The following is a 25,818-nucleotide window of genomic DNA, read 5'->3' as shown; positions in this document are numbered from 1 at the left end:
GTACGAAACAGTCTTTTCGAACTATTATATAAAAAAAAGAAAAAAAAAATAATTCTCGTAGAACAATTTTTATTAGAACACGCGTAACGTTTATTTTCGTTCTTCTTTGTTAGATAGAAAAAGAAAGAGAAAGAGAGAAACGAGAGAGAGAGAGAGAGAGAGAGAGAGAGAGAGAGTGAGAGAGAGAGAGAGAGAGAGACTGAGGAGAGAGTGAGAAAGAGAAAGAAACTTATTTTCGATCACATTGAAAGTTTCTCGAAGCTACGTGACGAACAAACTTGTACGAAAGCACGATGAGTACTAACCAGAGTTATCTAGCAAGAAACAGCTGAAGAGTTACTGTATATGAATAAAGGATATTAAATGGATAGAGGTTGGTTGGTTGGTTGTTTGGATGGTTGGATAGATGAAAAAAAGAAAGAAAGAAAGAAAGAAAGAAAGAAAGAAAGGAAGAAATAAAGATACATAATATATATGTATAGATAGATAGATAAAACGAGATAAACGAGAAAGGGGGAAGGAAGGGGGAAGGGGAAGAAGTCGAGATGATGTTCTTACGCATATAGATATAACCGATAAACGATAACTCAGCTACTGAACACGTGGAATGCATTTATCCGACATACACACTACTATTGCATAGAGACAGTGCAACCGATCTAATCCACACAGCTGTTATCGATTATTTAATCGATAGTGTTAATTATAGCCAGGAAAATATGTATACATATATAGATGCCCATAATTATGAAAGTAGTCTAAGTTAAAATGAAAAAAAAAATATTTTATTAGTTATTTCACACTAAATTATTTGAAATTAAATGAATTTAATATAATTTTCACGATATTGTCAAAAATGAACCGTTAGATAGTGTTTGTTATTGTATATATATATATATATGAGCCGTTTATTTTGAAAGTGGCCTAACTCCATATAACCTTAAATTGAGATATTTAAAAGTTTGCGTTTCAATGCAATTAAAAATATACGTAAAGAATAACAATGAGTTATGTTGCTTAAGTGTATCTAAAGGTGTTCAATTTACAGTTCCTATTAAAATAATGGCAATTATTAAGTGAATAATATGCGTTTCCTTACAATGAATGGAGTTAGGCCACTTTCAAAATTAACAACCAGATTCGTTATAAAACTTGAAGGAACCGAAGTCCATTCAACATAATTTAAGATGCTTCCAATTGCGAAAAAACAATACTTATTTTATTTTACATATCTTTATAACACTTTAAAAACATAAATTATGCGATTCAAAATATTTTTACAAACATAAATTACAAAACAATTTTCTACTCATCTACATTTTGTGTATGTGAAAGGGATTTAAAGAAATCATGATGTTCCGGTGGTATATATCGTAATAAGTCAATTATGTCCTTGAATTTTGCGGTTGTAATTTGTCTTATATTTTTATACAGTGGTGTCAATACAATATTTTCGAACTTTCTTGGTCTACCCCGACGTGGTATTAAATTCAGGACTTTCAAATTTTCGTTCTCATTCATTGATGTCTTATAGAAAATCTTATTCATTTTGTGACAAAACGCATCCAACATATTTTTAACCAGTTTATTGGTTCTCCGTTAGAATTCTTGACCCTTTTAAAAATTGCGTCTTCTAATAATTTGTTGATACAAATCTTCTTGTCTCATTTCATGTACAATAAAGTTATTACCTTTCCGACACTTTTTGATAATATTGTAATACTCTCGGGGGACAAACAGTAAATTATTTTTTTTTTAATGCCATTTCTACCACACCAAAATCTCTACTCCTAATGGAGTTAGGCCACTTTCAAAATAAACGGTTCAGTGATTCAACTAACTCTGAAAACTTATGTGTCCAGAATTACCGTATTTACTCGGAATATAAAAAATCTTAAATGCTTTATTAATAGATAATTTGAAGCTGTACATGTTACCGTGGGTAACCGGAAAAAAATGAAAAATGGAGTTAGGCCACTTTCAAAAAAAACGGCTCATATAATATTATAATATAATATAATAATAATATATATATTATATATATTATAAAACTATATATATATTTAATAGATATAAAAATCAATTTAATATAATTTATTATATATATATTTAATATAATACTATATATATTTATAATATATATATACATTGAAATATTAGAAAGAGATAGAAGGAGAGTGGGTGGAGGGGGAAGAACAAGAGAAATTGAATTTCAATTCTAACTCGTTGATTTCATTTTTTTTTTTATTTGGTCGATCAATATTGTGTTGGTGAACACCCTTTCTCTCTCACTCACTCTCTCTCTCTCTCCTTTTTTTTTCTATCTCGAAAAAAGGGAAATAAAAAGATAGAGAGGGAGTAAAAGGAGGAAGGGGGATGGTAGACGACTATCGTAGGCAGGGATTTCGAAATTGTATGACGTGCCGACGGACTCTTAATCAACGTTGACCTTGCACTTCCGCCTATCGTTGTTAACCTTGTACCAGTTTTATCCCTATCCCCCAAAGAACAAACCAAATCGTGCGAATTCATAACGCCACGAAACCGAATGTAGATAGAAAGGGGAAGGGGGAGGGGGGGCGAGTGTGTGTTTAAATGCGAAAGATTTGGATTTTTGTTGGGAAAAATGGTACGATCACAGACGGAAAAGTGAAGAAATTTGACCGCCCCTCCCCCCAGAAAAAAAAAGAAAAAGAAACAAATCAATGTAAAAGAAAAGAAAGAAAAACAAAAAAAGAAATAAGAATAAGAAGAGATAGTTGATAAGTGGATTTGGGAATGTTAGATTGTGGATTTGTGTGTGTGTGTGTGTGTGTGCAAACTCGTAGTCGTTGATTTCCGTGAGACGAGTCGCCCGGGTTGGTAGTGTATATCGACGAAGATGGGGGGGTGGTGGGGTGGGTAGGGGTTCTAACCAACCCCCGCGACGGGAGAAGGACGGGCCACTTGTGCTGACTGGATCTGGTTAGATTCTCCTGAATATTCTCCCACCCCTTTCTCTCTCTCTCTGGAGGCTCGTACCTTCGAAAGATAGAAGACTCATGACCCCCCACCACCCCCTACATCCCACCCCCTTTCCCCTATTACGAACGAACGAACGAACGTCCACAACGTTTTTCTCCCTTTTCGAAATGAGAAAAGAGGAATAATATTCTTCTTCGAGCCGATCAACGTCTTTTCCTTTCTTTTTCAACACCCTTTTATCCCTGGAATCGACGCAGCAACCCCCAGCAACGTAGCTACGCGCTTTGGTACCTTGTGCCAAGGTCAAACGATTCTCTTTCTCTTTGTCTTTCATGATCTTCACTAAGTGCTTACTTTTCTATCATTCGATTTTGTATTTTTTGTATTTTCTTTCGAACTATCATTCATTCTACGATCAAACTTTGTCTTTCTCTTTTTCTTTTCGTTTTATTCGCGATTATGATTTCATACAACATTTTTCATTATTTCCAACGTATAAGAAAATATAGAATGTAATATAAAATTTTGGAAGATTATATAATACTATTATATAAAATAATAATTTTGAGTTTATTTATTTATATTTTTATTTTTTTTAAATTAAAAAAAATATAGAATGTAATATAAAATTTTAGAAGATTATATAATACTATTATCTATAAAAATAATTTTGAATTTATTTATTTATATTTTTATTTTTTAAATTATAATAATAATAATTTATATATAATATTTATAACACAAATTTATTTCGTGATTAGAAAAAAGATAAAAACAGGGGGACAGATAATATGACAATAACCATACTCTCGACGGGTGGCCCCCCTCCCCCCCACCCACCACCCGACACACAGCCAAAAAGACATTCATGAATTCTCTCGTTATTTGAGAGATTCTTCCAACCCAAAAAAAATATAGGAATTTATATTTTTTATTTTTGAATTATAATAATAATAATAATAATTTATATATACTATTTATAATACGAATTTATTTCGTGATTATGAAAAAGATATGAACAGGGAGACAGATAATATGACGAAAAACATACGCTCGACGGGTGGTTCCCCCCACCCCACCATCCACCCACACACCACCGCCACCACAAAGCCAAAAAGACATGCATGAATCTTCTCGTTATTTATAAGGGATTCTTCCAACCCAAAAAGAAATATATGGATATATAGGAACGTTTAGATGCTTGGCATCACGGGCCAAGGCCAAATCCCTCGACTTTGTTTCGTAACCCTCAGTGATGTAGCATCCTCGCAACAATTTCCACCACCAACCCTCACTTACCACTAACCACCACCACCACCACTGCCACCAACCAACGCCCACATTCACCCACCCCCTTCGTCTTTCTTACCTCTTTATTATTTTGTCTCTTAAATTATTTCTATCTTTCTCTTTTTCTCTTTTTATTTCTGTTTTTTTATTATTGTCGAGGAAACATTGCCTACCAGTTGACGAAATAAATTGATAGGTTGATAGGATTTGTAAACGTTTTCAATTTATAATATTATAACAAATCGTTTTCTTCTTATTAACCCTTTGCACTCGAGCAAAAAATTTTGCATTTAAATTGTACGTTTCGATATTAATATCATCGTTTCATGTGTGTATGTGTGTATAATTTATTTATATATATATATATATATATATATATATATATATATATATTATAATTATCATTTTTCAACAATTACAATTGAAAATCGAATTAGGGTTTCCGAACGAAGTACATGGAAATCAATCGGAACAAAGGAATGCAATTATTCAGGATATATTTCTAAAAGATGGAAATAATTCTTCTTATTATTTAAATCACGATAAGTAAGAACGACGTTTAGATAAGTCTAATTGACGAATAAAAAAATGAAACTTTGATAATGCATCTCATAATTAGGTCCGATCCGTTAAAAAATTATTTCTCAAACGCGTACAATGACGAGTTGGTTACGGCAAAATTGCAATTGGAGGAAAAGGATGCTACGATTGTTTTGTTGAAAAAAGAATTAAAAAAGGAACGAGAAGCAGCCTGTGAGAAATTAAAGGTGGAAAATAAAAATCACTTATCGATGATGGAAACGCAAGAAAAGAAATATCAAGGCATCGTTAAGAGGCATCAAAAGTTTATGGAAAGTTGATCAACGAGAAGACCGATTTAACCGACAAGTGTAATACCTTGGCACGTAGGATCAAGGAAATGGAATTAAAATCGGAAAAGGATTTGAAAGTTTGTACGGAAAGGCATATTGTTGAATTGCAACGTGCCAAGGAACGTTTCGCGGCGTCCGAAAAGATCAAACGTGAAAGATGGTTGGAATCGAGAACTTCGAAGATTAAGGTTCGTCGTGTTTTCATGACTAGCAAGAAAAATCATATTAGATTCATTATTTTCTTAAATAATTTCACTTTCGATTGGTTCAACTCACCCTACAAACCCTACCCCCTTTCCTTCATTTCTTCTTTCCTCCATGAACAAGTTTTATTAACCCTTTGCACTCGAGCGGCGCCGATACGGCGCCCGGCCTCCTATTTCAAGTGTCAACTCAACCAAAACTAATTACAGAGTGTAGTATTTATCAAAGTTTGTTTCTTTTCGACATATAAATGAATAAACTGATGATATTTGATTATTTCTATACGCTTGTTTGTTTATAAATGTTTTTAAAGTACCTGTAAAAAAAATCGTCTCGAGTTGTTGGTTCGAGCAAGCGAAAAAGGCCTCGAGTGCAAAGGGTTAACATTGTCAATGGGACAAGAAATGACCAAAAAAAAATTATTCTTTCGTATTAACCCCATTGATTATCCCCATGGTGTATCAATTTATATTTTCTTCGGATAATAAATTACATTTTTATGTATACGGTTTATTTAACACGTTGTTGACCTGTAACGTTGATTACAAGTGAACCCACCACCCACGTGGCTTTTCTCGTTGAAAGAACAAGTGCCGGTCAACGTGTTAATAAATATTGAAAAAATACTAACAAGTGAAAAGAAAAAAGTGTAATAAAAAGAGAATAGTACAAAAATATCGAAAAGTTAACTAAAGTGTATTTCAAGTATATATATTCAGAACTTTTCGTTCATATTATGTGAATGATTTGATGCACTCACGCATGCACGCACGCACGCGTACACACACAGAAACACGAAAGTATCCAATCGGAAAACATTTAATCTCCGTTTGATATTAATTCATAATATTTTTCATTCACGTTTGTGCTATTCGAAATAAATAAATGTTATTTTCTCTCTTTCTTTTTTTTTTTTATTTACTATAGAAAAACAACACACACGTGAAGAAATAAATAAAAATTATTATAATCAAAGATGATAGAACATAAATCACGTTCCCGTTTGAAAATGATTAGATTTTTCTTAAGGAAAATCAATAAAAAAATTCATCTAATTTGAATAAATACGAAATGAAACCAACAACGAAAATTGTAAAACGTCTAAAACCCCCTCTCGTAATTTTTTGCGATTTAAACGAAGATGAATGTGAGTTGCACTTTTTAAAAGGTGGAATATAAACATTTATCCGATTATATTCTCAATCAAATCTTTGAATGAAATACCTCAAAAAAAAAATTATGCAAATACGATTACGATTTTCTCTTTTGTTTTGTTTTTCTTTTTTTTTTTTGAAATAAATAGCGGTACTGTTTTAGAAAAATAACTCGGAATAAAAGGGAAGAATAAAAAAGAGAGAAAGAGAGAGAGAGAGAAAAATATTACAAAAGAGTCAACGAGACAAAGAAATATAAAAGATACAAAAGGTCACTTTTTCTTTTCCCGTGGAAATGAGTTAAAGGACATGGAATGAAATATTGCCACCATATGGTTTGTGGTGCATAAGGAAAATTTTTATAAATCTTAACGTCCTTGTCCACACAATTCCATATAATTATGTCAAATAATTATTATACAGTGGATTAATTTTAAGTAAAAAAAAAAAAAAAACGAAATTAAAAGAATGAATTTTAAAAATTTATTTTATATTATAATTATTTATATATTATCAATATATTTCTATATAATAAATGTTTATACTTTGTTTTTTTTTTTATAATATAATTGTGAATTTATGATATATTAAATTATATAAACCGTTTAATTATATTAATATTAATAATTTATTAATAATAATAATAATAATAATAATATAGCATACTATTATTTTATTAATAATAATAATAATAATAATAATAATAATAATAATAATAATAATAATAATAATAATAATAATAAAATAATAGTTTATTAATATAATAATAATAATAATAATATAGCATACTATTATTCTGGTAAAGAAATACTTGTATATTTAAAAAATATATTTTTTTTAAAATATCAACAATATTAAAAATAATTAAAAACAATATTTAAAATCAATCAATAGATTTTATTTGACTATTCTAGATAATCAACTATTTTTATTAAAATAATTTAATGAAATTTTTAATCAACTTTGTAGATTGGATTGATGGTATAATAACTAACGTAAAAAAAAGAAAAATAAAAAGAAAAAAGAAAATAAAGATTGTAAACGGAATCGTTGAACACTCAGCCCCATTCCATTCATCTTTTCTAGTCGCAGTAAATTTTCATAATGACGTTGATTCAAACACAAGAGAATTCGGTAACGATTGCATTGCGATTTCTATGAGTTCCTCTGTGAATACTTAAACTACTACCGGATTAGAAATAACGAGATCATTATTAAACGTATTCCCATGGTTAAAATGGAAAGGATGGATGGATTATACCATTTTCCTTTCGAATGATTTACCTTAAACTAACCGAAAAATAAATGTTTCCTTTGTCAAAAGATCAAAATACTGTTTCCCTTTCTAATGAAACTATTTTATTCAAATTATTTTAAATAAGTATATATATATACTGTTTACTGAATTATCTTTATACAATTCTTTGAAATATCACCATTGAAAAAAAAACAATTTTTTCCTATGGAATATTTGTTTGCAAAACTAATAAGATAAGAAATATTTATTAATTATTTTATTTATTTTTATATTAATTTATATATTATTTGTTAATTATGTAATTTAATTTGATATACGTTATATTATATTATATTAATATTAATATTTAATTATTAATAATTAAATATTAATATTGATATTTAATATTTTATTATTAATTAATTTAATATTATTAAAATTTATTATTTTAAAATAAAAAAAATAAATAAAATAAAAAAATTTATTATTATAAAATTATTAATAATTAAATATTAATATATATATAAAATAATAATAATATTATATTTTAAATAAAATTATAAAATTATTATATATATATATATGATTGTATGTAAAATTCAATGAAATTTTATAATTAATTCCTACACAATTATTAACATTTAAACGAGGTTTATAAAAGGAAAGTTTTCAATGTCGTTAACGTAACAAACGACAATAAATTCTTCCTTAATTCTCTTAAAATTTGAATAAATTTCCACAAATCGAATTATAAACCGAATATACATACACTTCGTATAATAAAGAAGGACTTTATCAAAAATATTTTCTACAAGACGTATACATTTTCTTTCTCTCTCTCTCTCTTTCTCTCTCTCTCTCTCTCTCCGTTTCTCTTTTTCTTTGTAGAAGAAGATTTTCTTAAAACCTGCAAAACCTGCTCTTTTCATTCGTTCTTGTTTTTGCTTCCGTTTCGCATAAAATTTCCGCACCGAGTATCATCTTTAAATGTAATATACGCGAGTCTGTATTTTAAAAGGAATATTCTTGATGCGAAGTGTTATTGGTTTTATAAAGAAGCAAGAAAATAAAATGATGAAAAAAAAAAAAAAAGGAAAAAGAACTTGAAAATGGAATCGAGGGAAATAAATTCCAGGATAGAGGGTTTATTCTTTCAAGAAACGAGGAAAAGAAAAAGAAAAAGAAAAAGAGAGAGAGAGAGAGAAATAAAAGATCGTACTTATGTTAGATTCTTCAAGAATTCCTAAGTAATAACACACTTTGATCCGCGTTTGAAAAGAAAACGTAAAAAATAAAACAAACGAAAAAGAAACTATGGGATAAAATTTCAAAAATCGTTTTAACCAATCGATATAAATTCTTTTTGTTAACAATTTTAAAATACATTCAAAATAATTAATATCCAAGTGTCGTATTTCTTTTCTTAGCAACTTTATAATTGGATATTCGTATTAAATTCATATAAAATTTATAATAAATAATAAATAAATTATCATAAGTAATAAGTAATCATAATTCGTATAAAAAATTCATATTAAATAAATTATATTTGAATTAAAAAAAAAAAAAGAAATGTAACATTATAATTAAGAAGAAATCTTTTATTACATAAAACGAAATTAAACATTTGTGTGTATATTCTTCTATTATATTAATATTAATGTGAAAAATATATAATCTAACATATGTACAATACGTTAATTATTCTCGTGATACTTCACATATCTCCCAATATTTCAGAAGTACACTTTACAAAGAGAGATCTAGATGTTAAGATCAACTTAAAAGAGAGAAAGAGAGAGAAAGAGTACGAACAATCCTGATTACTCGCTCTCTCGTAGTTATCGATATCCAAAAATAGAACACAGTGTGACATGGATACATCAACGAGTCACTTACCAGCACCAAAAGGTTGTTGTTCTTCCTTGTCATCGGTTGGTGTCCCTCCTAGACTACCAGGACCACTATCTGCTCCTCCAGTTGCGCTAGGCCATCAATAAGAGAAAATTTTATTTTATTTATCACCATCCATAACAATTTGATTATACGTAAAATGTTATAATAATAATAATCAAAATGAAACAAATAATATATCAAAATATTGAATAATTTCGTCAGTGATTTTTTATCCTTTTATTTTTTCTTTTGATGAAGATTACGACAATAATAAAAATGAAAGAGATACGGGGCTGGAATAAGAATAAGAATAAGAATAAAAATGAAGAATGAAAAGAAAGAGAGAAAAATAATGTAAAAGTTCAATCATTTAAAATACCTGCTAGCATCGTCGTCCTTAGTTTGTTCTGTCGTGGTCTCCTGGGGATCCTGAACATTTTGAATTTCATTTGTTTCCGTTGGTGGTACTTGAGAATTACCGTCATTTGGTCCACCACGACTTAATCCAGGAATACCACCGCTGAGCCAGCCAGTCATTTGAGATTTAACACCAACGAGCATATCGAACTTGCTGCCTTTTGTGGGACTGTGGAAATAATCAAAAATCAAATATCAAGTTTGATTAACCATAACTTTGAGACTTGGTGTGCTGGTTTGATATTCATGTCAGGTATCACCCTCAACCTTCACCCTCACCCTCACCTCCCTCATACTCTACTTATACGAGATAATAGATACTAAAGAAAGATTTATGAAAGGGAGAACACTTTCATTCATTCGTGATATTTTTATCATCGAATTTATTAATAATATCAAATAAAATACTTATTAAATTTAATTTTATTATTATTATTATATAATTTTTATTATATAAATTTAATAATCTTATTATTATATTTATATTTAATAATATAATCAATTATTCGCATATGTAGGATTCGTGAAAAAATTGGGCCGTTGGACTGACCGGACCGGGATTCGAACCCGGACCTTCCGCTTTCCGCAAGTCCGGGCGACTGCTCTTTAACCATTGAGCTATCCAGGGTCCACCGTCCAATCTCCTCACAAATGCCTATTTAAGTGTTTGGCTTGGAGACGCTCGCATCCCACACATATATACTCTTTGAAAAGATGTTCAAATATATATTATCTCGATTTATTTAGCGTAATTTGAAACGCAAATTTGTTGGTGTTAAATCTTTTGAATTAAGTTATATTGTTATAATATAATACTATAAATATTCTATTTTTTCTAATCAATTTATATGATATATTTATATAAATGTATATAATTTGTATTACTCTTCCTTTTACGGGATTCAGAATAGAATAAATATGTATAGAGTACTATAATAAATCTATATATCTATAATTATATTTGTGAAATATAATATTATATATGGGACCATATTTTCATTCATTTAACGTAACTCCTACGCGTGTAATTTTATTGAAAATATATAGAATAAGATAAATACGTCAAATAACTAAGTTTATAGGATAATAAATTACAGTTTGGAATTCAATCCAATTACTTAAGAGAAACGATACCTTAATTAAAGAGGTCACGTACATTAGGTTATTTAAATGCAAGATGTATAGTAGAACCGAGAAAACACGTGTTGTTATCAGTTAAATTAATCGTTTCTGTCTCTATTTCTTATCGATAAACCAAATCGAAAGTATTAGATCGATTTACAAAGAGGAAGGGGATGATGACACTCTAACACGGAAGTCATCGTTTTGAAAAACGGAAATCCTAAAGAACATGGTGTTGAAGTTTCTAGTACATAAGTCGACACCTTACATAGTTCAATCGATTATTGACCTAAATAAAAAAAAGATGCAGGAAGCTAGAAGAATTCGGTCACTCACCGACAATCTTCTTCTTCTTCTTCTTATTCTTTTTCTTTTTTTCTTTTTTTAGATCAGAATAAGTACGATCTGTCGAAACGACAATTATTAAAAAATAAAATCCAAATTTGTTGTTTTTATATTTTTTGTCAATGATAATTTAATTAGATAAATTAAATTGATAAAATTGTAATTTAATAACATTAAAATAAAAATTTTATTATTTTTAATATAATGTAACACATTGGAATCGTGCACTTTATATATTTTTTTGTTTAATTTGATAAATTAAATTGATAAAATTGTAATTTAATAACATTAAAATGACAATTTTATTATTTATAATATAATGTAACACATTGGAATCGTGCACTTTATATATTTTTTATATTTTATCGTAATTAATTGTTACATTGGAAAAAGAAATTGGTGTCATATATATATTTTATATAAAAACAAAACAAAAGAAAATTTTCTATATTACGTAAAATGAAGGAATAAAATTCGTGCCATTCTTCGGTGCCATTTCTTAACGATGATAGGTTGAATTCAAAAATACTTTAACAAGAAAAAAGAAATAACGCGCATTCGTTTGTAATAAAATGTTCGACAAATAAAAAAGAACTCTTATATTGAAAAAAGAAAATAAAAAAGAAAGATATGATTGGAAATGAAATCTCGTAAAAAATACGTGAGCGGAGATCTCAATCAAAAGAATAATATAGAAAATGAAGTTGGTTGATCCTTCGAACGTGGAATTTTCAAGCAGCGAAGTCACAGACTTATCGTCAATTCGAAAGATTCCACGTACGAGATGAAGCATATGAAAAAAGGGGGGGTGGCGGGGGGATTAAGGGGGGGAAATGTATCCACCATACTTGGGTTTTATACATCGAGAATGAAACGAAATTGCATCTAGTCGTGGTACGAATTTTCGATAGATAAAAGTTCGAATAGGTTGACACTATAATACTCGCTATATTCTATGATCTTGTTTTTAAAATTGGTTAAATAATTCTGCGATATTATATACATTGGACAAAATAAAATAAATAAATAAATAAATAAATAAATATATAAATGAATAAGGTATTAAAGTATAAAATGCGATCTACGTATAAATGGGAATAAAAATCACCATTGCAAATGTGAGCCCTTTTTTTTCCTGTAAAACATTTCGCGACAATTTAACTGGCCGCTAAATGTTACATTTTAATTTATTTTTCATTTTAGTATTATTATTATTATATATGATATATTCTAGTTTTTTTCTTTTTGGCAAAATTTTAACCAAACCAAACATTTTAAATGTTTAAAATGTAATCAAGAAAATGTTCTAAGTTTTTAATAAAGCATTTAAGAAACCCCACGTTTATATAACATTTTATTTTCTTATTTTAATTTGTAAAAAATGCTGGTTAAATTTTTATGGAGAAAAATCTGAAATATCTTTATACATCCTACACATATATATATATAATATTTAAATACGTAAAAATATGTGGAAAAAATTTTTCTTATTAATATACATTATGTCACATTGAAAATTGTTCGTATTTGTTAATACGCATAATTATACTACTACAAGTAATACTTTTAATTCTCACATTTCTTTGCTTGGACAAAAAATTACATAGAATTTGATTAAATAAACTGTTTAAAAAATTTATATTTCGTAATTAAACGATGCATCTAACGAACAAGCTGAAAAATAATTTCTCGAAGCAAAAGGTTAAGAAAAAAAAAAAAGGAAAAAAGAAAAAGAAATATAAATCGATGAGAAAGCAACATTCTTTAATCTCACTTTCTAATTTTCTCGCACGACCGTTTTCAATTAATCGACTTTTAAAAGAATAACTTTGCCAATGTCAAGATCATAAACGACGATCAATAATAAAAGAAGAAAATATAAATGGCGACTAACTCTAAAGGCAAAAATTCATATTTTCAAATTAATTTATCTCGAACGTAAGATAGATAATATAATCTCAAAAAATGTTAAACGGAAGAAGGAAGATCCAAACTATATTTAAAAAAAAAAAAAAAAATAAAGAAAAAAGCACATTAAAAAGAGTAAAAATTTGAAAGATTTTTTTGAGGGAGGAGGAACTCCATTTTCTCGATTGTTACGACGCGTAGCATTGATTTTTTACGGCAGACATTTTTGGTCATGCGAGAGTTCGATGTATCGAACCGTATAATTTCGAGTATGAATATATATATATATATTATGTATATTGTGCGTGTATTTAAATTACACGTTGCAAATAAAAATGTAAATGGTATTTCTCGAACGAGTTCGTAAAGTAGAATTCATAACTCTACTTCTTTTTTTTCTTTTTCCTAACGATCTTGAAAAACATTTCAAAAAGTAACAAATATTATTATCGGATAAGAACGCGTTTAATTATTACATATTCATAAATATAACGAACAAGAATAGATAAAACTAAAAACGAGAAGGATAAGGAAAAAATACAATTGTTTCGGTTTTGAAATATATTGAATATATCGAATCATTCGATATAATATCGATATCTCGATAGTAGCGTTTTTGTTCAATTTTCTTTCGGAGAGTTAACCTCTTTTCGTTGTTATACTCAACCGAAACGCGTCATAGTACTTTACGTAAGTACAGTGCTCGGGGGCAGTATCGATCTAATCTCGAAAATATATGTAGAAAGGTTGTGTTCCGTTGCTTTTAGAGGAAGAAACGACGAGAACGTCTACGACGATTAAACGAAGCGTATATTTCTTCGATACACTCGGAGAGAGAGAGCGGTCTGGTCTCTTTTCAAATCGTTCGAAATAATACTTCAATCTCTTTTTTAGTGTATCATACATACGAACATCATGTGAGATAGAAACCATAGAGAAAGAGACTGTCTGACAGATAAAACTGACTAACCAACTGATAACGGTAATACGTATAAACACACATTTTGATTGTCAAGTGTGTGTGCGTGCGAGAATGCAACGTTGATGACGTTACGTCAAATTAAGTATAGCATGCTACGACGCAACAAAACAACACGCATTTACCGTAACATTTGTATATATTCCAATCCTTTCTAATTTGCATAAACAAATTAGTTCAACGTATATCAACGTCGATAAGAATCATAATTAATTGATACCTTATCTTATGAATACAAGTATCATTATTGGTTAGAAATAATATAATAAAACGAATACAAAAATAGTAATAAACAGTTAGAATAATAATGATAATGATAATGAGACGAATAACGTTGGTTATGTCTAACCTATCTTTTTTCTCGCCCTCGACGAGTTCGCCCTCGACGGGAGGAACCTTTTCCTCCTGTGGAAGTTCGGGAACTTCGTCAGCTTTCTTTCCCATCCAAGTAGAAACTTGGTTAGTCAAGCCGGAGAACATTTTAAAGTTGTCTTAATGCGTAATCTCCGCCCTTTTATTACACTATTGACTCCCCCTTTGCACACTCCTCCTCCCAATAGTCGTTCTGTCTTCGTCTTAACTTCCACACCTCCTCTTTCCACTTCCTTCTCTATCTATTTCCCTAATTTATATATCGTTTTCTTTTCTTCTTCTTCTTCTTCTTCTCGTTCTTCTTCTTATTCGCGAATGAGGACCGTGAGCGAAGTGACGACGAAAATCCTCGACCGTCCTCGCGATCGCGCAACCACGAACTGCGATAACTGCATGTGCATGCGCGCACCTACCTTCGCGCATCCCATCCACGACAACAGCGCCACCTCCCCCACCCGGCTAACTCGAGAATTAAATGGCGGGGCTTATGAGATCGATCGATTTGTTACGAAACGACGTTTCTCTTTAAAATCTACTAATGCGCGGTACACCGGCGCGTCTTTCGACAAATTCACCTCCTCTACCTGTTCTTTTTGACTCCTTTTTAAAAGATCGATCTAGTCACTCGTATAAACCTAAATATTTCCACAATTGTGGCCCATAAATTCTATATACCTATGTATATATATATATACCATATCTATACATATATGTATATGTATATATGTATATATAGTGTTATTTTATAGATTTTTGTCATCTAGTCTTATGATCGACCACGTCCTAGATTTCCTTTTGTCGCACTGCGTTTTGACCTTGTTGGAAACTATGAGATCGCATGTCGAAGCTAGTTAAAATAATCGATATACATAAGTTTCGAATAAAATTGGGGTGTCCAGATATTGATAAATATATATATATATATTCATATATGTATATTATATATATATATATATATATGTCAATTCTAAATTCAATAATGAAGTTATAAATTTCTTCTTATCCGTATACTTTATTTTAACAATCTTAGAATAAATTACAACAATTGTCGATGAATATGTATAGAATTTCTGTACATTGATACAAAATTTCGAATTATTCGACGTTATTTGATGATGTTTTAATATTCGTCATAATTCAAATTCTTAGATTACAAGTTTCGGAGGTAGAGAAAGAGTTTGTGAAAGATAAATATATTAATATATAATAAGAAGATGAACGAGATATATTATCAATAATATCGGGAATGAAAATCTATATATAATATACAGATATATAATAATATAGAGATTAAAACATGATGAACGAATTAATTACTAGTTCATCAAGTTTACATTTGTACTTATGCTATTTGTAATCATTCCCAATAGATAACCCAATATCGGATATGATAGGCTATCGAATAATGTAACATTTTCTTTTTTATAGAGTTCCTGTTGTTAGAAACGTAGGTATACTTATTCTCGTATTATATAATTTATGCTACTATTATTTATAGTGGTCGACTCGTCGATAAGTCTAACATGGTCCGATTTGTACCATTCATCCGCATGCACTGCATGCATTCGGTATATGTTTGCATATATATGCCTAATTAATTATCGATATATCGTCGCAAGTATATTTCGTATATGCTTTCATTAATTGAACGAAAGCTTCGAACGAAATAACGTAACGAAATTGAATTATCACCCTTAATATTCATACGAATTTGTCAATACGATTCACAATATTCGTTTGAATATTAACTCATACAACGAGCATTTGTATACGTTATAATAAATGATAAATTCAATCCTTTCTTTACTTTTAATCTTGATAATATTTGTCACCCAACGCTCCTCATATTTTCTTCTAGGAATGCAGTATTACGATAACTCTTGACTAGCTGCTTTTCGACGATTGGCTGCTCGCTAAAGCTGCTTGTTCTCGTTGATATCTACAAAAATTATAAAATCATAAATTAAACTTCGTACTTTTTTGTTTTTAGAAATTTTATACAATAAAACGCAATAAGGAAATCATTTCTTTTTTTAATTAATCCATATGCATTTGTGGGGATTAAAATTGATAAACTTTATCTGTTTGTGGTCTTTTTATATTTTTGAAAATAAATTTTTAAAACGTTTCATATCGTTAACGGTTACGAAGTGATGGACAGAAACTTTGTGTCAAATGATATCTAAAAATAAACTCTAAACGACGCGACGTCATTTTCTGGTATGAACGAACGAACGAACGAACAAACGAACGAACGAATAAACTAAAGAACGAACGAACGAACGAACGGCCTTGATCCATGAAACCGGAAAAGAACTTTTTAATTGTATACTTGGCAACAAACATAAAGAATAAATTCTACGTAACTTATCAAAATATTATATATGACAAAATGAAGGAAAAAAAAAACAAATTAATTATAAACTTAATAGTAATAATTAATAAACTTAAAAGTAATAATTATAAACAAATTAATTATAATATTTGATATATTATAATTATTTATAATAAACATTTATCAAATATTTGATTTAAATCAATTGTCGTATAATTATTGTCACGCATATATTACATACTTACTTTATCCCTTTGGTAATTTGATAAAATGCTGTACACGCGACAAATTATTATAATTACTTATAATTATTATATTTATTATAATTAATTATTATTATTTATTATAATTATTTATAATAAACATTTATCAAATATTTGATTAAAGTCAATTGTCTTATAATTGTCGTCACGCATATATTATATACTTACTTTATCCCTCTGGTAATTTGATAAAATGCTGTACACGCGACAAAAAAGTTAACGCTGAATAGACTCCAATTTTTTGGTATGATAGCCAAAGAATATCTCGTCCAAATGGCTCCGGTAAGGGCCAATGAGGCAGACTGCCCAATGGAGATTTTATCGGCTGGTCTTTGTAAGTCGCCTAAACCTGCTATCACTAGTCCCTGTAATGTGAAACTATCTATGACGTTTTTATGTATAATAAATTTGAGAAAACTATCACACACACACACTATATATATATATATAATAAAAATGTATTATATAATATATTTTTTATTATATATAAATATATATTATATATTTAATATATATTTTATTATTTTTTTATTTATTATTATTTTATTTATTATATTATATTTTTTATTATATATAAATATATATTATATATTTAATATATATTATATTATATAATATATTTTTATTATATATAAATTTTATATATATATACATATATATTATAAATAATAAAAATTTATATAAATATATATATAAATTTAATTTTTTATATATATACTATATACTATATACTATATACTATATACTATATATATCAAATAATCTTATCTTTCCAAATTCAATACGTACGGACTTTCAAATCATTCTTTTCCGTGTCAACGAATTTTTTTATCTTAACACACGATATGCATGCGTGTGTGTGTGTGTGTATGACTTCCTTCTCGCAAATTAATATCAATCGATCCTCGTACGTACGTGGGACGTTACGTACGTTTTAAAGTTCGACCTATATTACTTTATTTAGGTCAGGCTGACTTTTTAGCACGAACATGCGCGGTATATTCTCGACAAACGTTAAAAAGAAAAAGAAAAAAAAGAAAAGTAAAAGAAGAAATTTATTTCTCTCTCTGTCTGTCTCTCTCTCTCTCTCTTTTTCTTTCGTATCTCGAAAAGAAGTGTTTAAATTTCTTTTGAATTTATTCCATTTCATTATTCTTTTGATTTATTTTTGTTTAACACAATACGACCGACGTACGTACAACGTTTTAATAACTTCAAATAAGCGAAGAAAAACGAGCCTGCTTATCGATACTGTTTGCTAATAAGAAGAAAAAAAAAAAAGGAAAAAAAAAGAGAGAATCGAATGATTTTCTAAATTCCAAGAAAACATTTAACGACCAGATAAAGATAATTTTAGTTGTTTTCTAAAGAAGACACTGTACAACTATAATATTATTTTATTAACATCTACAGTTAGTTTCTCTCTCTCTCTTATCTTATCTATACGAGAATATATTGCAAATATGATCAACCGTTACCTTGAAAATAAAAAAAACCAGATCGATTTGATTTTACATATTTAAATTACGAGTAGATCAAGAACGTGGATAAAAGAAAACGTATAACACACGATCTATAAATCAAAACTTTCGTGTGTGCATAATTGATTTTCAATTTTAATTATATAATTCACGTGTATAATCATCGATAATTATTGTCTTTCTACATTTGAAACGAGTTTATCGATGCACACTAGAGAGACAAGTATCTAATCATTGAAGAAAATATTTAGAAATGTATTTTTAAATGCTATAACATCATTCTATTCGTACACGATGATATTTCTTTTTTTTATCTACGAACGATCTAACAATTTCTTCTTTTTTTTCTTGTTCTTTTTATTATCGAAATTGAAAATCTAGACTTAGTGTACCGTTTATTCATCGAGTATCGATTAGAAAGTATTGTTTGTCGTAGAGTAATAATTATCGATAATGTTTAGGTCACGCAGCATCCCTTCCTTCATCGAAATAAAATCGCATAGGTCAAAAGGATAACTTTTTAATTCCAATTACCGCACGACGATTTTATTATAATTATTTAATAAGTTATTTTTTTGGTGTGTTTTTTTTGTTTTTGTTTTGTTTTTACTAACCCATTTAACAGCCGGTGCCCAGAAAAATATGGTCTGTGGTCCTGAAAGCAAATCCCATGGATACTTATTATCGAAGACATCTTGAACGACAGCTTTTGAAGGCAGCTTGAAAAGAACAAACGTTACGATATGTTGACTTGTCAAAACGTAACATAATAAATATTTAACAAAGAGAATTTATGTTAGATTTCATCGAAAGGAAAAGGAATAATAATATTGGGTATTTCGTGCAAGTTTCGTAACAGATTTTCCTTATTTACGAAATATTTCGTTTGATATTATACTCAGCAACCTTAACACGATTACAAAATTAGGTAAATTTGTCCCCGACCAAATTGAATATCATTGAGAGAATTTTATCATTGAAATATCGGTGTGTCCGTTGTACTCGAAATAAATTCCGATTAAAACGAAACGAAACTTGGCGTTGCATTGATCTACTTCTCTCTCACTGCAGTTTAATTCTTGCTAAAGTTTAGAGAAAGTACAACACGTCGAGACGGAATATCGAAACGAAATATTTTATATATATAAATAACTGGATAATTAAACAATGTAATAAGTTTTATTTTATTATTATTATTTTTTTTTAATACTAAAATAAGACTCCATATTTTTTTTAATGTATTTCTTAAAAGAGAAAATTAAAATAAAAAATATACCGTAAAAACCAACTATTTTGCAATTGGGAATAAACATATTTCCGAGAAGTAATGCATATTACCATGAGTAATGATTGCAACATCACTACTAGTATTATAATTTTCTTCCTTGTACATTTCATTATACAAATATATAATCACTATACACACATTTAAACACAATTTTATTTGATTTTCAATAAAAAATAAAATTAAACACAGGGTAAATCAATGCAACTCGATGTATATGATTTGATATTAAATAATACGATACAAAATACTAATAAAATATATACAAAACTTATATGTACATGTATACAAATAGAAATAGTAACCACCACGTGCTCACATTCCACAACATTGTATGTTAAACGTATGGGATTTTTAGGGGAATAGAAAGGAAGGGAAAGGATACTTTACTAACCGGCTGGATGATTCCAAAATGGTTGAAATTTTTCAGGCACGTACTTTCCAATAGCTTTAATTGTATTTTTGTATACAACCGACATGATTATATTATTACGTTTGCTTGTTCGATCTAAATGTTATTTTGTTTTGAAAACGTAAAGAAAAAAGAAAAAAAATACTAGTTAAAATAAAGACCCGACGTATAAATACAATGCACTCAAGCCGGCGTCCCAGCACGAAGTGGCGCGCTCGTTTACCCCCGCCCTGGTGGTTACGCGTTTCCCCACCCCACCATTTCAATTTATCCAACCCCACCCCACTCAATATTGCGCGTCCTAGGTCGTAACCTTAAAGAAGATCGCGCAATAATAAGAGCGCAAACTCGACCCGACATTTACTTACATATACCCCCCTCTTTGCCCCCTTTATAATTCTAACTTCTGTCTCCTATCTCTGTTTACGCCAAAATTCTTTAACGAATATCTCACGAAAATATTCAACCGCCTTATATAATTAATATTATTTCTTCTTTTTTTAATTCTTTTTTTACAAAACATTACTTGTTCTTTTTATCTTATAAATTTTCTCATTCGTTCCTATGTTTTTGTTATTTCTAATTATATTTCTAAAATTTCATTAAATGTAATTTTTCCTTTTTTTTTTTAATTAAAACTTGAAAAAGAAATACCGTTTTATTTGTTGAATAAAATATGTCTACGCGTGATTATAATAAAATAGAGATATAATATAATAGAATAGAAAAAAACAAATTAATATTCGTGACATAGCATTGATGATAATAGACCGAATTACATTTTCTGATTATAATCTGTGTAGCTTACAACACGGCATATGTTCTCGGATTATATAACATTCGGTTTGAATATAAAAGAAGAAAATTCAACGTATTGCTGTATGGATTGTATCAGCTTATATAGGAAGAAAGATATCGTCTATTTACTAACTGATTAGGAACAAAGTATCAATGATTGACCTTGCTGCCTACGTCATACTGGCACTGGCCTAGAGTTTAGAATTAGAAATACCGTTGCGTGCCAAGCTGTATCACGCTTGGGCGAGGCTATCAATAAATAACTGTTGTCATTCTGCAAGTTAAATTTTTCAATAATATCGTCATTGTTATCCGAGTTACTGGTCAATGTGCTTGTACAAATACAATATTAATTTTAATCAGTCTTTTAAGATAAGCAAATTTAAATGTTATCATTTATATTTGTTTTCCTTTGTAATTTGTATAAAAAAAAGATATATATATATATATATATATATATAAACGATTTCCTGATATTATTTAATTTATAAATCATGAAATCATGGATTTTAAACTGTAGTATAAATGTAACATATCATGTTAGATCACATGATGTTCTGTAATACACACTCATCATACATTTGCATTATTTACATCTTACATTTAGAATATATTCATTATTAAAACGAATGATAATATTATTTGAAGAAGTAGTACGAATTTTTGTTAGATCCGTGTGATTAAATTGCTATTTATTTTCTTTTTGCACATATTCACAGTGTTGTTATTTGTTGGAATGCATAAAGAAAAAAAGAAATATTGATAAGTATTAAGTGTTGTGAAATTTTCAAAGAAAAACTGAGCTATTGTTGTTATGATTTTTGAAAGTATTATAGATTAAGAAAGAATAGCTCTTAGGGTAAATTGCACCGGTTGTCGACAAACTGCACACATAGTCATGGCAGGTGCACATTTAACGCATGTAACCATGTGTCTACAGGGTAAGAATACTACGCCTAATTCCGAATCGTAACAGATTTTACACAATCTTGCACTGTCTATGGATTTATTCGCCTTTGTACCATGTAAAATTTTCGAGCTTTCTTCACTAGAACTTCCACTAGAATTTAATTTCCCAGAATCTTTATTCTCAAAATTGCTATTAGAGTTTTCATATCTTGTGCCATTTGAAATCTGTCCCGTTGAAGACGATTGAATCTTATCAACGAAAATTGGTAGACTCATTTGCATTGTTTCCTAAAAAAAAAAAAAAAATACATCATTCAAATTTATAATTATAAATTTCTTAAAGAAAATTTATATATATATTTATATATATTATATTTATTATATTAATTATTTATTATATTTATATATATAAAAAATTTTGGTGTATATAATTATTAAAAGAGAATATACCTCCCGTTCCTTTATCATATTCACAAATTCTTGACCTTTCACCATTAGTAGATAATAACATTTAGGGAACCATTTGGCATGTTGTTCCCATGGCTCATCTTGCGGTTCCCAATCTTTCAAACCTTCGCCACAATGATAACATAAAGTTTGATCACCTTTTCCTGTATAGAAAAATCCAGCATTCGCTAATTGATCTTTTTTTTGTGGCATTGATAAAGGCCATGTATCAAAAGTACGTAGTCTAGCATCGTAGCTGATATATTCTGGATGTACTGGTGGCTTTGGCTTTTCAAGTCCTAACGATGTTAACTTAGTAGTACTTGGAAATTGTAATTCCAAAGAAGATATTGCATCGCATTCACTTTGAACAGATTCATTTTGAAATGTTGTAGTATCATTTAATTCGCAAACATCTTGAGTGTTCGATCTCGATACCGACACTGTGGTAGTATCTACATCAATAGGTACATTACCGCATGGTACATTTCTGGCAAAACGGCATATTTGCAAATGCAGATCTAGCATACAAACATCTTGTTCCCATTGATGTATTTCTGCTCGACATTCGAAGCATTTCACTGTATTAGCTTTGCCTACATAATAAAAGCCAGCTGTTGCAAGTCTTTTCGGTTCGATAAATGTAACAGGCCAATTCTTAAAGCTCTGTAATCTAACCAATTCAAATCGATAATCAGGATTATCAACTTCGTCAACTCCTGACTCTAAGGACAATTGTTGAGGTACTGATGACATTACATGTGTATTTTCAGAAGGTTTGAATGACATTGAATTCTTTGAGAAACCTACATGTTCAATGACATCTGTCATATTAATTTATTGACTTATACTTTTATAAATGTTAAATTTATGAAGATTTTCAAATATCTATGAAAAAAAAAAAAATCACATTTTTGATCTATCATAAATCTTTGCATACAAACGTTAAATATCAATTGAATTAAATTTATATTATTTAATATATATTTTTAATTTTAATATAATTATAAAAGATAAATATCATAAGTTTTAACAATTTATATATAACAAAGAAAAAGAGATAACATACCAATTTACTGATGTGTTGTATGTTTACTTCTTAGTTGATTATCTTCCTTGTAACGAAAATTGTAATTAATAAAAAGAAATTCTTATATATCTTGTTTATCGTGTCTTTTCTTTCATAGAATCCAGCTCTCGTGAATGATTATTAACGTATGTTGATGATGAACGAGAAAAAGGAAATATGTAAAATCAGAACAGCAGTTTTTTTTTTTTCTTAAAGTGTCAGGTACGTTCTGCTGTTGGCAATGAAATCTAAGGAAATTTAATAAAAAACGATAAAGTATTATTTTAATAAAACTATTATATATATAACAAAGAAAGAAAATATTTGGAATAAGTAATAATACGTACGAAAAGAAAGAAGACTTCCTTGGTGGAGTTAATATCATCAACAACAGTAGGAACAAAGCTTCTATGTACTCCAGGATGGAAGGAGAGAAAGAGAGAGAGAGAGAGAGAAAGAGAGAACGAGAAGGAGAAGAAGATAGAAAGAGAAAGAGAGATGTAGTGGAGGACAAGGAGAAGGTGAGAGGAAAAGGAGGGTATGGCAAGTTCAAACACGGACCATCAGTTTACGTGATGCTTGCGTTGTCCACTAGCAGCGCTGGTGTCGCTGCAAAAGCAATTTAAATATCTTTCCATGACCTGATTTTTATAAATATAATTTTCCAAAGAAAATCATTTTCTTTACGTTTTTTCTTCAATAATTTTTAAAGTAATTTTAAATAAATCAAAAACAAAATATATTTCGTTTCTTATTTAAAATTATGAAAGAGATTTAAGAGTTGGAAAATAAAAAAATATATACAGTGATTCAATACGATTCATAATCTTTCTCGGTGAATCATTTGTTTATCTTCTTTTTTATTAATTTTTCTATATTTGATTAGAAAGAAGATATGTATATAGATATATTGCTTCTTGTTGAACAAGATACTAGAAACTTTAGGTTTTGAAAAGAAAATAAAAGTTTGTATCGTGCAGGCATCGGTGATATATATTTAAATATAATATTGTTAGGTTTTATTATTAAATATTTTTCTTTATTTTCTTTTCATTTACATTTTTCTTATACAATGAAATATATGCGCATGTAAATTTTCTAATATCTTTGACATGTGCGCATATATAAGGCACGTATAAAAAACAGTCATCACTTTTATAAATCAGTACATTTTGTAACAATATTATTTTAGAGATCAATCTTAAAATTTATTATTTCACTAACATGAATATTAATACCTATAAAAATCTCATATAAAATTAATATAAATGCACGTTAGAAATGTAAAAAAGAATTCTTGATTAATTACTTATAAAAGAAAATATAATACTATATTTATAAACCTTCCTTGTATACAAATATAAATTATGGATAATCCTGTGCGTGTACAAAAATTAATAGCTTATTGTAAATTGAAACAGAAGTTACGAGATCAAATAAAAATTGTTAAGACAATATTACATGAGTCTTATACGTTTTATGATAAAAATAAAATCTTCCATTACATATGTATTGCACTCATCCTATTTTTATAATATTTGTATTATTGGAAGGTAATTTGTAAAATTTTTATTGTATAATAATAGTTAAAAATTAATCTATCAATTATTTTAGTCATAAAAAAAAGGACAATATTTCATAAAAAGAACAAATTTCTTAAATACATTATGAAATTATTCAAAGACAATTGGTCCGACATTTGATATATAACATATATATATATATATAATATATAAAATATTTTATATTTTATATTATATATATATATTATACATACATATCATCAAATATTTGTTTAAACTTATAAAATAGTAATGACATTATTTTTTTCAGTGAAATTTCCATTTCTACTATTAACACATCACATATGGCGTTCTAAGACTAAAAAAAATACAAGCATAGATCAATTGTCAATGAATTAACGTTAATTTGATTCTCCAGATCAAATGAATATCACACGAATATAACGTATAATAAAATAATATTTCACGTATACATACTAATAAAGTATTTATAAAAGATCTGACGATTTTTAAATGTTTTACGTAACTTACTGTCG

General features: G+C 28.5%; 4 protein-coding genes across 5 annotated transcripts in view; 1 reads left to right on the top strand and 3 right to left on the bottom strand.

Annotated features, from left to right (window-relative positions):
• LOC122520228 (protein tramtrack, beta isoform-like) overlaps nucleotides 1–25,818 on the top strand; it is a gene marked incomplete at its 3' end in the record, with an annotated part of 456,543 nt that overhangs the window by 402,330 nt on the left and 28,395 nt on the right.
• Nucleotides 9,598–15,217, bottom strand: LOC122520238 (synapse-associated protein of 47 kDa-like). 2 transcript variants are annotated; one of them, XM_043640310.1, is made up of 3 exons: nucleotides 14,738–15,217; nucleotides 9,997–10,203; nucleotides 9,598–9,715 (listed from the first exon to the last, which is right to left on the bottom strand). In XM_043640310.1, exons 1-3 carry the CDS (start codon nucleotides 14,866–14,868, stop codon nucleotides 9,613–9,615), a joined length of 441 nt encoding a protein of 146 aa, XP_043496245.1. In that variant the 5' UTR covers nucleotides 14,869–15,217; the 3' UTR covers nucleotides 9,598–9,612. The 2 variants fall into 2 exon arrangements, with proteins under 2 accessions (XP_043496245.1, XP_043496246.1); XM_043640311.1 differs by having other exon boundaries at nucleotides 9,598–9,706; nucleotides 14,738–15,216.
• On the bottom strand, nucleotides 15,753–20,779 carry LOC122520242 (mitochondrial pyruvate carrier 2-like). The gene is made up of 4 exons (XM_043640320.1): nucleotides 20,519–20,779; nucleotides 19,454–19,494; nucleotides 17,527–17,723; nucleotides 15,753–16,699 (listed from the first exon to the last, which is right to left on the bottom strand). The coding sequence occupies exons 1-4, from the start codon at nucleotides 20,601–20,603 to the stop codon at nucleotides 16,645–16,647; spliced, it is 378 nt and encodes a 125-aa protein (XP_043496255.1). The 5' UTR covers nucleotides 20,604–20,779; the 3' UTR covers nucleotides 15,753–16,644.
• Nucleotides 22,006–24,335, bottom strand: LOC122520225 (putative inhibitor of apoptosis). Its single transcript, XM_043640289.1, has 4 exons — nucleotides 24,107–24,335; nucleotides 23,760–24,007; nucleotides 22,694–23,578; nucleotides 22,006–22,531 (listed from the first exon to the last, which is right to left on the bottom strand). Exons 3-4 carry the CDS (start codon nucleotides 23,519–23,521, stop codon nucleotides 22,172–22,174), a joined length of 1,188 nt encoding a protein of 395 aa, XP_043496224.1. The 5' UTR covers nucleotides 23,522–23,578; nucleotides 23,760–24,007; nucleotides 24,107–24,335; the 3' UTR covers nucleotides 22,006–22,171.

Source organism: Polistes fuscatus, unplaced genomic scaffold (assembly GCF_010416935.1).
Source record: "Polistes fuscatus isolate 324 unplaced genomic scaffold, CU_Pfus_HIC Scaffold3, whole genome shotgun sequence".
NCBI lineage: Eukaryota > Metazoa > Arthropoda > Insecta > Hymenoptera > Vespidae > Polistes > Polistes fuscatus.
This window is presented reverse-complemented; position numbering and strand designations above follow the sequence as displayed.

Bases quoted from the DNA above. Each gene is read 5' to 3' on its own strand.
- LOC122520238 (XM_043640310.1), bottom strand. From the start codon at position 14,868: ATGTTCTCCGGCTTGACTAACCAAGTTTCTACTTGGATGGGAAAGAAA. The intron at 10,204-14,737 runs GTTAGACATAAC...TTATTTCCACAG, and splicing joins GAGGGCGAGAAAAAAGATAG to TCCCACAAAAGGCAGCAAGT. The intron at 9,716-9,996 runs GTATTTTAAATG...TTTCTCTTATTG, and splicing joins AAGGACGACGATGCTAGCAG to ATGGCCTAGCGCAACTGGAG.
- LOC122520242 (XM_043640320.1), bottom strand. From the start codon at position 20,603: ATGTCGGTTGTATACAAAAATACAATTAAAGCTATTGGAAAGTACGTG. The intron at 19,495-20,518 runs GTTAGTAAAGTA...ATTTGCTTTCAG, and splicing joins ATTTTGGAATCATCCAGCCG to GACCACAGACCATATTTTTC. The intron at 16,700-17,526 runs GTAAGTATATAA...TAATTTTTGTAG, and splicing joins CAAATTACCAGAGGGATAAA to ATATCAACGAGAACAAGCAG.
- LOC122520225 (XM_043640289.1), bottom strand. From the start codon at position 23,521: ATGACAGATGTCATTGAACATGTAGGTTTCTCAAAGAATTCAATGTCA. The intron at 22,532-22,693 runs GTATATTCTCTT...TTTTTTTTTTAG, and splicing joins ATATGATAAAGGAACGGGAG to GAAACAATGCAAATGAGTCT.